The 14,920-nt window shown below is 38.9% G+C and overlaps 1 protein-coding gene across 1 annotated transcript in view; it reads left to right on the forward strand.

Moving 5' to 3' along the window:
• Positions 1 to 14,920, forward strand: part of MCMDC2 (minichromosome maintenance domain containing 2) — a 43,647-nt gene that overhangs the window by 17,683 nt on the left and 11,044 nt on the right. The window contains exons 12-13 of the mRNA XM_053559214.1: positions 1,425 to 1,567; positions 8,397 to 8,506. Coding sequence (XP_053415189.1) covers positions 1,425 to 1,567; positions 8,397 to 8,506 — 253 coding nt within the window. The remainder of the gene's footprint in view (positions 1 to 1,424; positions 1,568 to 8,396; positions 8,507 to 14,920) is intronic.

Here is a 14,920-nt window from a genome sequence, read left to right on the forward strand (position 1 = left end):
CTTGCTACCAGAGGTTAAAACTTAGAGAGGGCTACTGATAGTATTAATAGTATCACCCAGTTCTGATGGCCTAGAGAGAAGTGTGGAATATAAAGAGAACAAAAAAGCCAGGACATATTCGATCCAGGACATATCCAATCTGGCACATATCTATACACTTTTTTTTTTTTTGTAGAGACAGAGTCTCACTTTATCGCCCTCGGTAGAGTGCCGTGGCCTCACACAGCTCACAGCAACCTCCAACTCCTGGGCTTAGGCAATTCTCCTGCCTCAGCCTCCCGAGTAGCTGGGACTACAGGCGCCCGCCACAACGCCCGGCTATTTTTTTGTTGCAGTTTGACCAGGGCCGGGTTTGAACCCGCCACCCTTGGTATATGGGGCCGGCACCCTGCTCACAGAGCCACAGGCGCCGCCCTCTATACACTTTTTTTAAAAGTCATTATTATTATAGTTAATATTTTCCTTGGTTCTATTAGTTTAAAAAGTAGAAAATAACTAGGATAGTTAAAAAAATGTCCAGAAAATATGTCACAGAGTAAGGATTTAAGGAACTGGGAATCACTAACTCAGAAAAAAAAATATATAAAACTTAGAGAAAACAGCAATAATTATTGTGTTAGAAAATTCTTTTCTAGGGCGGCGCCTGTGGCTCAGTCAGTAAGGCGCCGGCCCCATATACCGAGGGCAGCGGGTTCAAACCCGGCCCGGCTGAATTGCAACCAAAAAAAAAAAAAAAAATAGCCGGGCGTTGTGCCAGGCGCCTGTAGTCCCAGCTATTCGGGAGGCTGAGGCAAGAGAATCGCTTCAGCTCAGGAGTTGGAGGTTGCTGTGAGCTGTGTGATGCTACGGCACTGTACCAAGGGCCATAAAGTGAGACTCTGTCTCTACAAGAAAAAAAAAGAAAGAAAATTATTTTCTACTCAAATCTTACTAAATCTCCAAGGCCCACCTTCATAGCACTGAACACAATGCCTGCCATCTTTCCAAATATTCAGGTACGTGTTCTTTAAAAGGAAGGAAAGGAAGTAAGGAGGGCAAGTAGCTCCAGGGCCAATGAGAGAAAGTTATAAGGAAACAAACCTTTCAAGAATTAAAGCTTTTCAAAAGGGAAAGCTTCTGAGAGAGGTGAGTCTTTCTCCCACTGGAAGCAAAGACATTGCTAAGTCATTCAAATACATTGCAAAGAACATTTCTGCACTGAGGAGGAAGAGGTTATTCTGGGTAAACTTTAATATTCTTTACAAGTATGAGACCATGATTTAAAGTACTTGGTGACTTTGGGATGGCCCCAGGTATTTACTCAATTGAATGTAAATAAAATCTGAAAACTTTCAAAAATAAAAAGCCAGTATACTTTTGATTTTTGTCATATTGATTCTATAATAAATCCTTAGTCTCTTGGATGTTTTACACTTTTAATTTAGCTACTGGATTTTGCAAAGAATTTGAATGTGGAATTTAGCTCAGAAGCAGAAAGAATGATTGATGGCTATTATCTAGCAAGTCGAAGAATTAGAACAGATTCTGTATATGGATCAAAACTGTCAGCATCTGCATTAAAATATTTGTAAGTATTCAAGATTTTTAAAGCCAATATTGACTTTTAATCGATGCGTTGCATTTATTTATCTATTTCACTTGTTTCTGTTTGCTTGATTGCTGGTTTGCTGGTTTATAATTTACCTTGTTCCAAAGAACCTAAGGTGACTTAATAATTCCTTTTGTCATTACACATATATGGTTGTATCATTTTAACTTCCAATAATTTTTCTCACTAAATAGAATTTTATTGGATCCTCTGTATGAAATGTGTCTGAAAAAATTGCACTGATTTCAAATGCAAATGACTGGGTTTTTTAAATAAACGTGACTGTTTATATTCCAGGTTTCTTTTTTTTTTTTTTTTGCAGTTTTTGGCCGGGGCTGGGTTTGAACCCACCACCTCCAGCATATGGGGCCAGCGCCCTGCTCTTTTGAGCCACAGGCACTGCCCTATATTCCAGGTATTTTGTATTTGAGCCTAGAAAAAAATTCTTAAATTTATCATTCTGTGTACTTCTAAAAACATTAATAGACTCATCTATTTTTCTTCCTTTAAAATGTTTTAGGGGAGGGAGGGGGGAGGTGGGTAGAGGGAAGGGGATTGGTGGGATTACACCAGCGGTGCTTCTTACAAGGGTATATGTGAAACTTGGTAAATGGTCTGTAAAGCTAGTGAATGATGCCCCATGATCATATCAATGTACACAGCTATGATTTAATAAAAAAAAAAAGAAAGAAATAGCAGAAATCTATGGACAATAAAAAAAATAATAATAATAAAAAAAATAAAATGTTTTAAAGGCTGGGCACCGTGGCTCACGCCTGTAATCTCAGAACTCGGGGAGGCCGAAGCAGGTGGATTGCTTGAGCTCACGGAGTTCAAGACCAGGCTGACCAAGAAGGAGACCCCCGTCTGAACAAAAGTAAAAAAATAGCTGGGCGTTGTAGCAGGCACCTATAGTCCCGGCTAGTTGGGAGGCTAAGGCAAGAGAATTGCTTGTGCCCAAGAGTTTGAGGTTCCTGTGAGCTGTGATGCCACAGTTCTCTACCAGGGGCAAGAAAGCGAGACTCTGTCTCAAAAAAAATAAATAAAAATAAAAGTAAATTAAAAAAATAAAAATTTGGCTCAGCGCTCATAGCACAGTGGTTACGGCACCAGCCACATACACTGAGGCTGATAGGTTCAAACCCGGCCCAGACTGGCTAAACAACAATGACAACTACAACAAAAAAATAGTCGGGCGTTGGGCGGCGCCTGTGGCTCAGTGAGTAGGGTGGCGGGTTCAAACTCAGCCCCGGCCAAACTGCAATCAAAAATAGCTGGGCGTTGTGGCGGGCGCCTGTAGTCCCAGCTGCTCGGGAGGCTGAGGCAAGAGAATCGCGTAAGCCCAGGAGTTAGAGGTTGCTGTGAGCTGTGTGAGGCCACGGCACTCTACCGAGGGCGCTACAGTGAGACTCTGTCTCTACAAAAAAAAAAAAAAATAGTCGGGCGTTGTGGCGGGTACCTGTCGTCCCAGATACTTGGGAGGCTGACGCAAAAGAATCGCTTACGCCCAAGAATTTGAGGTGGCTGTGAACTGTTACACCATGACGCTCTACCAAGGGCGATGTAGTAAGACTCTGTCTCCAAAAAAAACAATTTTTTTTAACTAATTATTATAAAAGAAAGTGAACAATGTAAAAGTCTACAAAGTCAGACAATTAAGTTTGCAAACTTACGCTAGAAAAAGTGCTACATACTTCATTACTGTGTTATCATGGTCACCTTTGAAGTACTCCCCTTGGGAAGCTACACACCGACACTCGTGCCTAGTCTACCCTTCAAAGCACTTAGGATGAGTTCTTGAACTTAATTGTCAGATAACCTATAACAACAGTTCTGATAGCCATTTCAGAAAAAAAGTGCCAAAAGATCTAAACGTATATAAGCATGTAAGTGTGTAGATATATAAATATATAGTTGTTGTTGTTGTTGTTGTTCTTGAGATAGAGTCTCAGTTTGTTGCCCTTGGTAGAGTGCCATGGAATCGTATAGCTCACAGCAATCTCCAAACTCTTGGGCTCAAGCAATCTTCTTGTCTCAACCTCCTGCAAACCTGGGACTACAGGTGCCCACCAAAATACTGGCTGGTTTTTCTTTTTTTAAAATTTTTAGTAGAGATGGGGTCTCACTCTTGCTAAGGCTGGTCTCGAACTCCTCAGCTCAAGCAAGGACTGCCCGCCTTAGCCTCCCAGAGTGCTAAAATTACAGGCATGAGCCACCATGCCTGCCATATATTTTTTCATATGAATAGATATACCCTTTCTGCCCAGATGGAATCATGCATGCCTGTAAAGAATTATCTTATTCTGTTTTAATAGCTGCATCACAGCTTCACTGTTGTTATGATGTCACTGTAGCATAAGTTAAACAGTTCTCTATTGATAGGTTATTACTTCATATGATATAGTATTAAAGTATATTCTCAAACAAATTATGAAGTAGGACCAGGAGTAAAATAATCCATTAAATAAATATATACTGTATCTTGTTAGAACTGCAATATAAAATAAGACAGATGAAGCAGTGGCAGGAAATGCCAGTATAGGCCTATAAGAGATAGACACATTTAGTTGATTTGTCCAACTATGCATCTATCTTGGTAGAGCTGAAAAATGCTAAAGAGAAACCAAGGTAGAAATCAACTCTTTGATAAATGTTTTAAAATGGGACTGGGTGTAGAAGTGCACACCAGCTCTTTGGAGGCTGATGCAGGAGGATCTCTTGAGGCCAGGAGTTTGACCAGCCTAAGCAACAGAGGGAGGCACTATCTCTACAAAAAAATACAAGAAACCCCCCCAAAAAACAACAACAAAAAAAACCCACCAAAGCTAGGCATAGTGGCCCTGCACCTGTAATCCCAGCTGCTTAAGAGACTGAGGCAGAAGGATCACTTGAGCACAGGAGTTTGAGGTTGCAGTGAGCTATAATTATGCCATTGCACTCTAGCCTGGGGAACAGACCAAGAATTTGTCTCAAAAATAATTTTTTAAATTTAAAAATGATAAACAGAATTATATAATTCTTTCTATTTTCTGAAGTAATATTTAAAATACTCAGATCAAATTGTACTGCTTAAAAGCTTCAAAAGGTCCAGGCATAGTGGCTCATGCCTGTAATCCTAGCACTCTGGGAGTCCAAGACAGTTAGACCACTTGAGTTCAGCAGTTAGAGACCACCCTGTGTAAGAATGAGACTGCATAGCCGGGTGTTCTGGCGGGCACCTGTAGTCCCAGCTACTTGGGAGGCTGAGGCAAGAGAATCGCTTAAGCCCAGGAGTTGGAGGTTGCTGTGAGCTGTGTGATGCCATAGCACTCTACCGAGGGCAATAAAGTGAAATTCTGTCTCTACAAAAAAAAAAAAAGAATGAGACTGCATCTCTACTAAAAATAGAAAAACTAGCCAAGTGTTATGAGAGGCTGAAACAAGAGGATTGCTTGAGCTCAAGAGTTTGAGATTGATGTGAGCCAGGAGGTCATGGCAGTCTACCCAGTGCACAGACTAAGACTCTGTCTCAAAAATAAATAAATGAATAAATAAAAGCTTTGAAGGTCCTATTTTCTCATAATGATTTTTCTCTATAGTAAAAAAAATTTTAATCTCTCATAGACTCAGTTTCTATATGATTATATTTATTCAAGAATAAAACAAAGTTTACAGGCATAGTAGCTCACATTATAATCCTAGTGACTCAGGGGGCTAAGAGAGAAGGATTGCTTGAAGCCAGGGGTTCAACACCAGCTTGGGCACATAGCAAGACACTGTCTCTAAAAAACTAAGAAAAATTAGCTATGCACACATGTATAGTCCAGGTACTCAGGAGAACTGCTTGAGCACAGGAGTTTGAGGATGCTGTGAGCTATAATTACATCATTGCACCCAGTCTAGATGACAGAGAGAGACTCTGTCTCTAAAAAAATTAAATAGGCTCAGTGCCGGTAGCTCAGTGAGTAGGGCACTGGCCACATACACTGAGACTGGCAGGTTCGGGCCCAGCCCAGGCCTGCTAAACAACAATGACAACTGCAACCAAAAAATAGCCGGGCATTGTGGCAGGCACCTGTAGTACCAGCTACTTGGGAGGCTGAGGCAAGAGAATCACTTAGGCCCAAGAGTTTGAGGTTGCTGGGAGCTGTGATGCCACGGCACTCTACCAAGGGTGACATAGTGAGAAACCCTGTCTAAAAAAATAAATAAATAAATAAATAAAATTAAATAAATAAAACAGTTAATTTTAATATGTTAACTAGTTTTTCACATTGTGGAAATAAATACTTTGGGTCATTTATGAAATGGCAGCATAAATGAACCATTACCTATAAGAGTCATAAACCTTGAATTTTTCTACCATTTCTACAGACAGGCATCAAATAATACCATTTTTGCTTTTCTAGAGAAGTAGAGCTAAACAATATTCTCTTTTCCTGAAAGTCTCGATATATGTTCTGTTCTGGTCAACATTTTTAGGAGGCATTTGGGCTGGGCATGGTAGCTCCTGCCTATAATCCTAGCACTCTGAGAGGCCAAGGCGGTGGATTGCTTGACTTCAGGAGTTCAAGACCAGCCTGAGCAAGACTGAGACCCATTTCTAAAAAAATACCTGGGCATTGTGGTGGGCACCTATAGTCCCAGTTACTCAGAAAGCTGATGCAAGAGGGTTGCTTGAGCCCAAGAGTTTCAGGTTGCTGGTAGGTATGATGCCACGGCAATCTACCGAGGGTGACAAAGTGAGACTCTGTCTCAAAAAGAAAAAAAAAAGGAGCTTGGGTGAAGATATCAGGGAGATGATAATCAAATTTGTATTATAAAATGAGCAACATTGAGGAGAACTTCACAGCCTTGAATTATAATCTTAACCTAAAAAGAAGAAACTTAATAGGAGAAATGTAAAGTCCTCTATTAGATCCCCAAATTCCCTACTACATGTAGAACTGTGAATTGATGGGAATGGCTGATGTGGCTTAATATGAAAAGCTATTAAAAGGACTTGAGAATTCATTTTTTCATGTTTCTTAGGAGTTAAGTGATGTAATGTGGCTGTTAATAACACTGAAATTTAGGGTTGTCTTAGTAGAATAAATATATAGAATATATATTTATATATTCTATATATTTATAGATATAGAGATATATATATTTATAGAACAAGCCTGTATTCTTTGGCTTATATATATATTCTATATATATCTCCAAAATTCTAGTTCTGCCTCATCTCTACTCTAATGGTTAAATCACACCTGTGTTACTACACTGAAAAGGAATATTTACCAAATCTAGCCATAAAGAGAGAAGCCAAGATAATGACAAGTTAAAAATTATGAGTCATGGGTGGTGCCTATGGCTCAAGGAGTAGGCCACCGGCCCCATATACCGGAGGTGGCAGGTTCAAACCTGCCCCTGGCCAAAAAGTACAAAAAAAATGAAAAATAAAAAATATACTCAATATACTAAAGGAACAATATACTAAAGGAACTCAATATACTAAAGGAATTACAAACATTTACCTTGATGGAAAGAAAACACAGGGCAACTATAAAAGTTATCTTTGAATGTTTGAAGAGCTGTCACATTTAAGAAGTCTCAGAAGGTAGAACAAGATACCAGCAAATGGAAATTGCTGTGAAATTAATTTCAATTTAGACTTATATAATCTTGTTTATAGTTAGTTACAGAACTTTCAAATGCCTTTATTTATCCCCATTTTATAGCTGAATTTCAAAAACTCTCATAAATGATTTATACAAAATCACACAGCTAGTAAATTCTAGAGACTCATTCTAGGTTTTTTGATTGCCAAGTCCAGCAGTTGTTCAAGTGTATTACACCTGCCTAATTGATATCTTCAGAGAGAACTAAAGAGTAATCAAACCTGGTTAAAAAATAAAGAACAAGGCAGCGCCTGTGGCTCAGTCGGTAAGGCGCCGGCCCCATATACCGAGGGTGGCGGGTTCAAACCCGGCCCCTGCTGAACTGCAACAAAAAAATAGCCAGGCGTTGTGGTGGGCGCCTGTAGTCCCAGCTACTCGGGAGGCTGAGGCAAGAGAATCGCTTAAGCCCAGGAGTTGGAGGTTGCTGTGAGCTGTGTGATGCCACGGCACTCTACCGAGGGCCATAAAGTGAAACTCTGTCTCTACAAAAAAAAATAAATAAATAAATAATAATAAAGAACAAATTGCCCTATGAAGCAGTGAATGCTAGGAAAGGTTCAAAAGAGACTCCATAGTGAGTATGTGGGATGTTACAGAAGAAATTCAGTTATCTGATGAGAGTTTGAACTTTGAACTCCAAGATTCCTTCTCACACTGAAATTGTGAGATTCAGACAAATGAGGAACTAGAAGAAAAGGTTTAAGATTTGTCTATGAGAGACAGATTAATATTCCGAACTGTGTTTTTATCTGAACAGAACCTGGGAGAGGAGTGTGAAATGATACATAGAAACCTTGACAGAAACAAGCTCTTTGTTAATAAGCAAGAATACTGGCTTAAAAAAAAAAAGCATCTTTAAACCACCTATTGTGGCACCTGTGGCTCAAAGGAGTAGGGCGCCGGCCCCATATACCAGAGGTGGTGGGTTCAAACCCAGCCTCGGCCAAAAACTGCAAAAAAAGAAAGAATACAGGCTTGTTCTGCAACAATCTATTTAAGTTTATAGGGAAAAAATGCTTTGAAAAGAAACTAAAATTGTTTTTAAGAAAGAATATGCTGATCATTTAGGTGCAGCTAGTGTTCACATAGATCTTGCTTTGTTCCTGCCAAAATATATATTACTATTGTAATATCAACATATTTTAATTGACATCAATTTTTTTAAGAGTTTCTCTATCTGAAGCCCATGCACGACTGAACTTAAGGAACAAAGTGCTTAAAGAAGATGTACTAATTGCAGCCTTACTATTCGAAACATCTCTTACGTTGAAATATGGTAAAGTATTAAATTGTTAATGATCACTACAAAAAATTTTACCTAAACTTAAATATTTTAGTCGCTTAAAGTGTTACATATATTTTTAAAATACTATTTTAAAGAATAGTAAATCTCAGGAAGGCATGTTGGGATTTAAACACTTGCTAATTGTTTATAGGTAGTATCATCATCTAATATTAAGCTCCATATTATGCATGATTGTTTCCATATTCGAACTTTTCCATTGCTTAAAGAATTCTGGGGGGGGGGGGAAGTACTCAATACAATATGTTAAATAATTTTGATTTGTCGTCTTTTTAAAGTAACATGTGCTACATTCTCTGAATTGCCAGTTTTAATGCTATGACTATAGAATTTAAATTATTTGAAATGAATGGCACCTATTATGCTTTTGCTAATAAAAACACAAAAGACCTCTTAAGGTAAAGGTAAGGAGAATTATTCTCTCAAAGGTCTTTGTTGAATTAGATGAGACGTTAATTTAGATTAGAGATACCATTCTTCAAATCAAACTTTGGTACCAACCCTGGAACTTAATGCATTAATACTAGCTTTCTGGGGGCGGCGCCTGTGGCTCAAGGAGTAGGGCGCCGGTCCCATATGCTGGAAGTGGCAGGTTCAAACCCAGCCCCGGCCAAAAACCACAAAAAAAAAAAGTACTAGCTTTCTGTGTGTATGTGTTTAGTGCTTAAACTTGCTTTAAATTATGTTTATATTTTATTAACTGTTTTACAAAGATACATTAGAACCTTGTTGTATAATTGTCTAAATTAACCCTTCTTAACTAAGGATACATAGATGTTTGGTGTCCTAGGGGCTTGTGAATCCCTAACTTATATACAAATTTGTATACTCATATGTGTGTTCCTTATACACTTTTTCCTAGGAAGATAGATCATAAGTTTCATGAAATATGTCATAGAGATTCATAACCCCCAGAAGAGGGTAATTAACATCCTAAATTAGTTTTATTTACCAAAAGAGAAAAACACTGATTCTTATCTAATATGAAATAATAGGAAGGATATATACATATTCTTAGTTTTAATTTGCTTTATCTTTACATTCTTCTCTTATTCTATACTTCAGATCATATTTCATCAAATCTAAGACACACTATTTTACATATCATAAAGAAAAATTGCTGCCAATTTTACTATGACATGCTATCAATTGTTAAGACACAACTAGATTTTAAGAAAACAAAAATTTGTGACTTTGAATTGAAAAACAAGGTATTATAATATTAAGTACTTCTGCTGAATTGAAAAACAGGTATTATGATATTAAGTGCTCCTGTGGTAGAATATGACTGAATATTTGGTGACTATTTTGTCAAGACTTTCTTGAAGAATTTTAGAAAGTATTTATTGAAGGGGAAAAAATAACTATGTGAAGATTTTTTTCCCTTTAGTTACTTTTGTTTTCATAATGAATTTGAGCTAAGTACATTGATTTTTAAGTGTTAAGCAAAGCAATGTTAAGAGCACCTTAACTGCTACTTAAAACATTATTAGGGGCGGCGCCTGTGGCTCAAGGAGTAGGGCGCCAGTCCCATATGCCGGAGGTGGCGGGTTCATATCCAGCCCCGGCCAAAAAACCACAAAAAAAAAAAAAAAAAAAACATTATTAGGAGAATGATCCCTACCAATGGATATTTCTCTTGGGTGGGTATGAAACTTATATGTGAAGGAGCAGCAGCCTTTATATGAAGTCATCCTTGTGTTTCCTAATGATTATACAGTACCTTGACTATTAGAATTAATTTACCTTCTTTTTACATTTGCATACAATATGTTAAAATGCGGACATACTTCATTTTATTGCACGTCACCTGATTGTGCTTTATAGATATTGTGTTTTTTACAAATTGAAGGTTTGTGGCAACCCTGAATCAAGCAAGTCTATTGGTGCCATTTTTCTACAGTATGTGCTCACTTCATGTCCTGTGTCACGCTTCAGTAATTCTCACAATATTTCAAACTTTTTCTTTCTTTCATTTTGTTTCGAGACAGTGTCTCATTCCGTCACCCTGGGTAGAGTGTCATGGTGTCATGGCTCACAGCAACCTCAAACTCTTGGGCACAAGTGATCCTCTTGCCTCAGCCTCCTGAGTAGCTGGGACTACAGGTGCCTGCCCCAAAGCCCAGCTGGTTTTAGAGATGGGGTTTCACTCTGGTTTAGGCTGGCCTTAAACTTCTGAGCTCAGGCAATCCACCCACCTTGGCCTTCCAGAGTACTAGGATTACAGGTATGAACCACTATGCCCAGCTTCAAACTTTTTCATGATTACTGTATCTGTTATGATGGTTTATGTTTAGTGATCTTTAATATTACTATTTTCATTGTTTTGGGGCACGACCAACTGTGTTCATATAACATAGCAAACTTACTATTATTATTATTTTGAGGAAGAGTCTCACTCTGTTGCCCAGGCTAGAATGCTGTGGTGTCAGCTTAGCTTACAACAACCTCAAATTCCTGAGTTCAAGCAATCCTCTTGCCTTAGTCTCCTGAGTAGGTTGTATTAATTTTTCTATTTTTATTGTTTATTTATTTTTTCTTGACTAGTGAACCCCTGAATTTTTCTGTTTTTAGTAGAGACAGGGTCTCACTCTTGCTCAGTTGGTCTCAAACTCCTGAGCTCAGATCCTTCTGCCTCAGCTTCCCAGAGTGCTAGGATTCAGGCATGGGCCACTGTGCCCAGCCTAACACAGAGAACTTAATCAATAATGTTGTGTAAGTTCTGACTGCCACCCCCTGCTGGCCATTCCCTTCCCTCTCTCCATCTCTTCAGGCCTCTATATTCCCTGAGACAAAACAATACTGAAATTAGGCCAATTAATAACCCTACAATGGCCTATAAATGTTCAAGAGAAAGGAAGAATTAAGTATTTCTCACTTTTTTTAATTAAATCATAGCTGTGTACATTAATGCAATCATGAGGTACAATGTGCTGGTATATTTCTCACTTTAAATCAAAAACTAGAGATTGTTAAGCTTAGGGGGAAGTCATACCAAAAACAGACATAGGTCAAAAGCTATCTTTTTGCCTTAAATAATTCGCTGAGTTGTCAATACAAAGCAAAGCAACCTTATTGCTGATATGGAGAAAGCTTTATGGTGTGGATAGAATATCAAACTAGCCACAACATTCCCTTAAGCCAAAATTGAACGCAGAGCAAACCAGGCCTTAACTCTCTTCAATTCTATGAAGGCTGAGAAAGGTAAGAAAGCTGCAAAAGGAATGTTTGGTTGGTTTATGAGGCTGAAAAATGAAGTTTCACCATGAAAATGCAAGGTGAAGCATCGGGTGCTGATGGAGATGCTGCAGCAAGTTATCCAGAAGATCTAGCTAAGATCATTGATGAAAGTGGGTACACAAACTAAAGACTTTTCCATGCAGATGAAACAAACAGCCTTTTATTGGAAGATGATGCCATGTAAGACTTTCATAGGTAGAACGGAGAAGTCAATGCCAGGATCAAAGTTTCAAAGGACAGGTTGACTCTCTTGTTAGGGCCTACTTAATGCTTCTGGTGACTTTCAGTTGAAGCCAAGGCTCATTTTTAATTTCAAAAATTCTAGGTCCCTTAAGAATCATGCTAGATCTACTCTGCATTCTGTATGAATGGAAGACCAAAGTTTGGATGACAACTGATCTGTTTACAGCACAGTTTATTGAATATTTGAAGCCCATCGTTGAGACCTACTGCTCAGAAAAAAAAGATTCCTTTCAAAAGATTACTGCTCATTGATAATGCCCCTACCCAAGAGCTCTGGTGGAGATGTACAAAGAAACAAATATTATTTTTATACCTGCTAACACAAGATCCACTCTGTAGCCCTTGGATCAAGGAGTAACTTTGACTTTCAAGTCTTATTATTTGACCAGGTGTGGTGGCTCATGTCTGTAATCCTAGCACTCTGGGAGGCCAACACATGTGGATCACTTGAGCTCAGGAGTTTGAGAACAGCCTGAGCATGAGCAAGACCTTGTCTCTACTAAAAATAGAAAAATTAGCTGAATGTGGTGGCACATGCCTATCATCCCAGCTACTCAGGAGACTGAGGCAAGAGGATTGCTTAACCCCAGGAGTTTGAGGTTGCTGTGAGGTATGATGTCATGGCACTCTACCCAGGGTGACAGAGTAAGACTTTGTCTCAAATAATAATAATAATGATAATAATTTTTTAAAAGTCTTATTATTTAAGAAAAGTATTTTGTAAGTCATCCATGAGGGTTGAAATAAACTTCTTTCAAATTCTCCTGATGTAGATATTTTGACCTCTCAAAATGAATCATGAATATTCTTTTTTTTTTTGAGACAAAGCCTCAAGCTGTCACCCTGAGTAGAGTGCCGTGGCATCACAGCTCATAGTAACCTCCAACCCCTGGGCTGAAGCAATTCTCCTGCCTCTGCCTCCCAAGTAGCTGGGACTACAGGCTCCCACCACAATGCCCAGCTATTTTTTGGTTCCAGCTGTCATTGTTGTTTGGTGGGCCCAGGCTGGATTCGAACCCACCAGCTCAGGTGTAGGTGGCTGGCGCGCTTGAGCCACAGATGCCAAGCCGAATCATGAATATTCTTAATGGCATCTAGGTTTTCAATTTACTTTGCTGGGATCCATCAAAGGAATCATTATCTATGACTTTGTAGGCTTCAAGACTTCAGTGGAGGAAGGAACTACACATTTTGTGGAAATAGCAAGAGAACTAGAATTAAAAGTGGATTCTGAAGATTGGTCAGAATTGCAGCAAGCTCATGATACAACTTGAACAAATTGAGGCCTTGTCTCCTATGGATGAGCAAAGAAAGTGGTTTGCTTTGGAATCTACTCCTGGTGAAGATGCTGTGGACTTTGGGGAAATGACAACAAAAGGATTTGGAGTATTATATAAACTTGGTAGATAAAGCAGTGGTAGGGTTTGAGAAAATTGACTACAACTTTGAAAGAAGTTCTACTGTGGGTAAAATGCTATCAAACAGCCTCACATGCTACAGAGAAATCTTTTATGAAAGGAAGGGTCAATCAATGTGGCAAACTTCATCGTTTCATTTTAAGAAATTGCCACAGCCACCCCAACCTTCAGCAGCCATTACCCTGATCTTGGAGTCCTCAACCTCCAGGCTGCTACCCATTCATGGCCTGTTAGGAATCAGGCCTCACACAGGAGGTGAGCAGTGGGTGAGTGAAGCTTCATCTGTATTTATATCTGCTCCTCATCCTGAGCTCAGCCTCATGTCAGATCAGCAGTGCCATTAGATTCTTGTAGGAGCAGGAACCCTGCTATAAACTGCATGTTCAAGTGATCTAAGCTGGATTCTCCTTGTGAGACTCTAATGCCTGATGATCTGGGGTAGAGCTGATGTAGTGATGCAAGTGCTGAGGAGTGGCTGCAAATACAGATTATCATTAGCAGAGGGTTTGACTGCACATAAACCCAAGTGCTTGCAGACTCATATCAAAACCTTATCCGTGAATGGCAGTGACAATTAAGCTGCATCTGGTGGCAGGCTTTATAGTGGCAAGTGAGTTGATGTACTTCAATTATACAGCTGTATCTACTGGCAGGATTTAAGTCAGAACCTGACCTAGTTGCAGGAAAACAAGCTCAGGGCTCCCATTTTTGGGATTTTGCCTTATGGAATTCTTTCATTATATATTACAATGTAATAATAATAGAAATAAAGTGCACGATAAATGGAATGCACTTGAATCAACCCAAAACCATTCCTCCACCCAGTATATAGAAAAATTGTTTTCTGTGAAACTAGTCCCTGGTGCCAAAAAGGTTGGGGACCCCTGCTTTGATCAGTCCTCAGCCATCAACATTGAGGCAAAACCCTCCACCAGCAAAAGATTAAGACTTACTGAAGGCTCAGGTGACTGTTAACTTTTTTTTTTAGCATACTTAATAGATGACAGTATAGTGTAAATATAACTTTTATGTGCACTGAGAAAACAAAAAATTATGTGACTCACTTTATTGCAATTTTTGCTTTATTGCAGTGATCTAGAACCAAAAGTGCAATATCTCTGAGGTTCTGTCATATTGTATGTCCTAATTATCACTATTTGAATTAAATATCCATAATTTTTTCAGTCAACAAATATTTATTGAATGATAACTAGGTGCTGAGAGCATTACATATACAATGGTAAAAAACACAATCTCCCTCGGGTTGGTCTCCCTTGGACTCTAACCCGGTGGAGCTTATAGCCTAGTGAGAGGATAGACAACGGTAAATATACTAATACATATACATATCTAAGGCAAATCAAGACAGATGCTGTGAAGAACATCAATAGGATGTTATGACAAAGAATAGAAAGGTCTTCCTTTCAAGTGGGTTTTGGGAGCCCTCCTAAGGAGGTGATATTTATTTAAGCAGACACCTAAAGGA

The sequence above is a fragment of the Nycticebus coucang genome, chromosome 13 (genome assembly GCF_027406575.1).
Source record: "Nycticebus coucang isolate mNycCou1 chromosome 13, mNycCou1.pri, whole genome shotgun sequence".
NCBI lineage: Eukaryota > Metazoa > Chordata > Mammalia > Primates > Lorisidae > Nycticebus > Nycticebus coucang.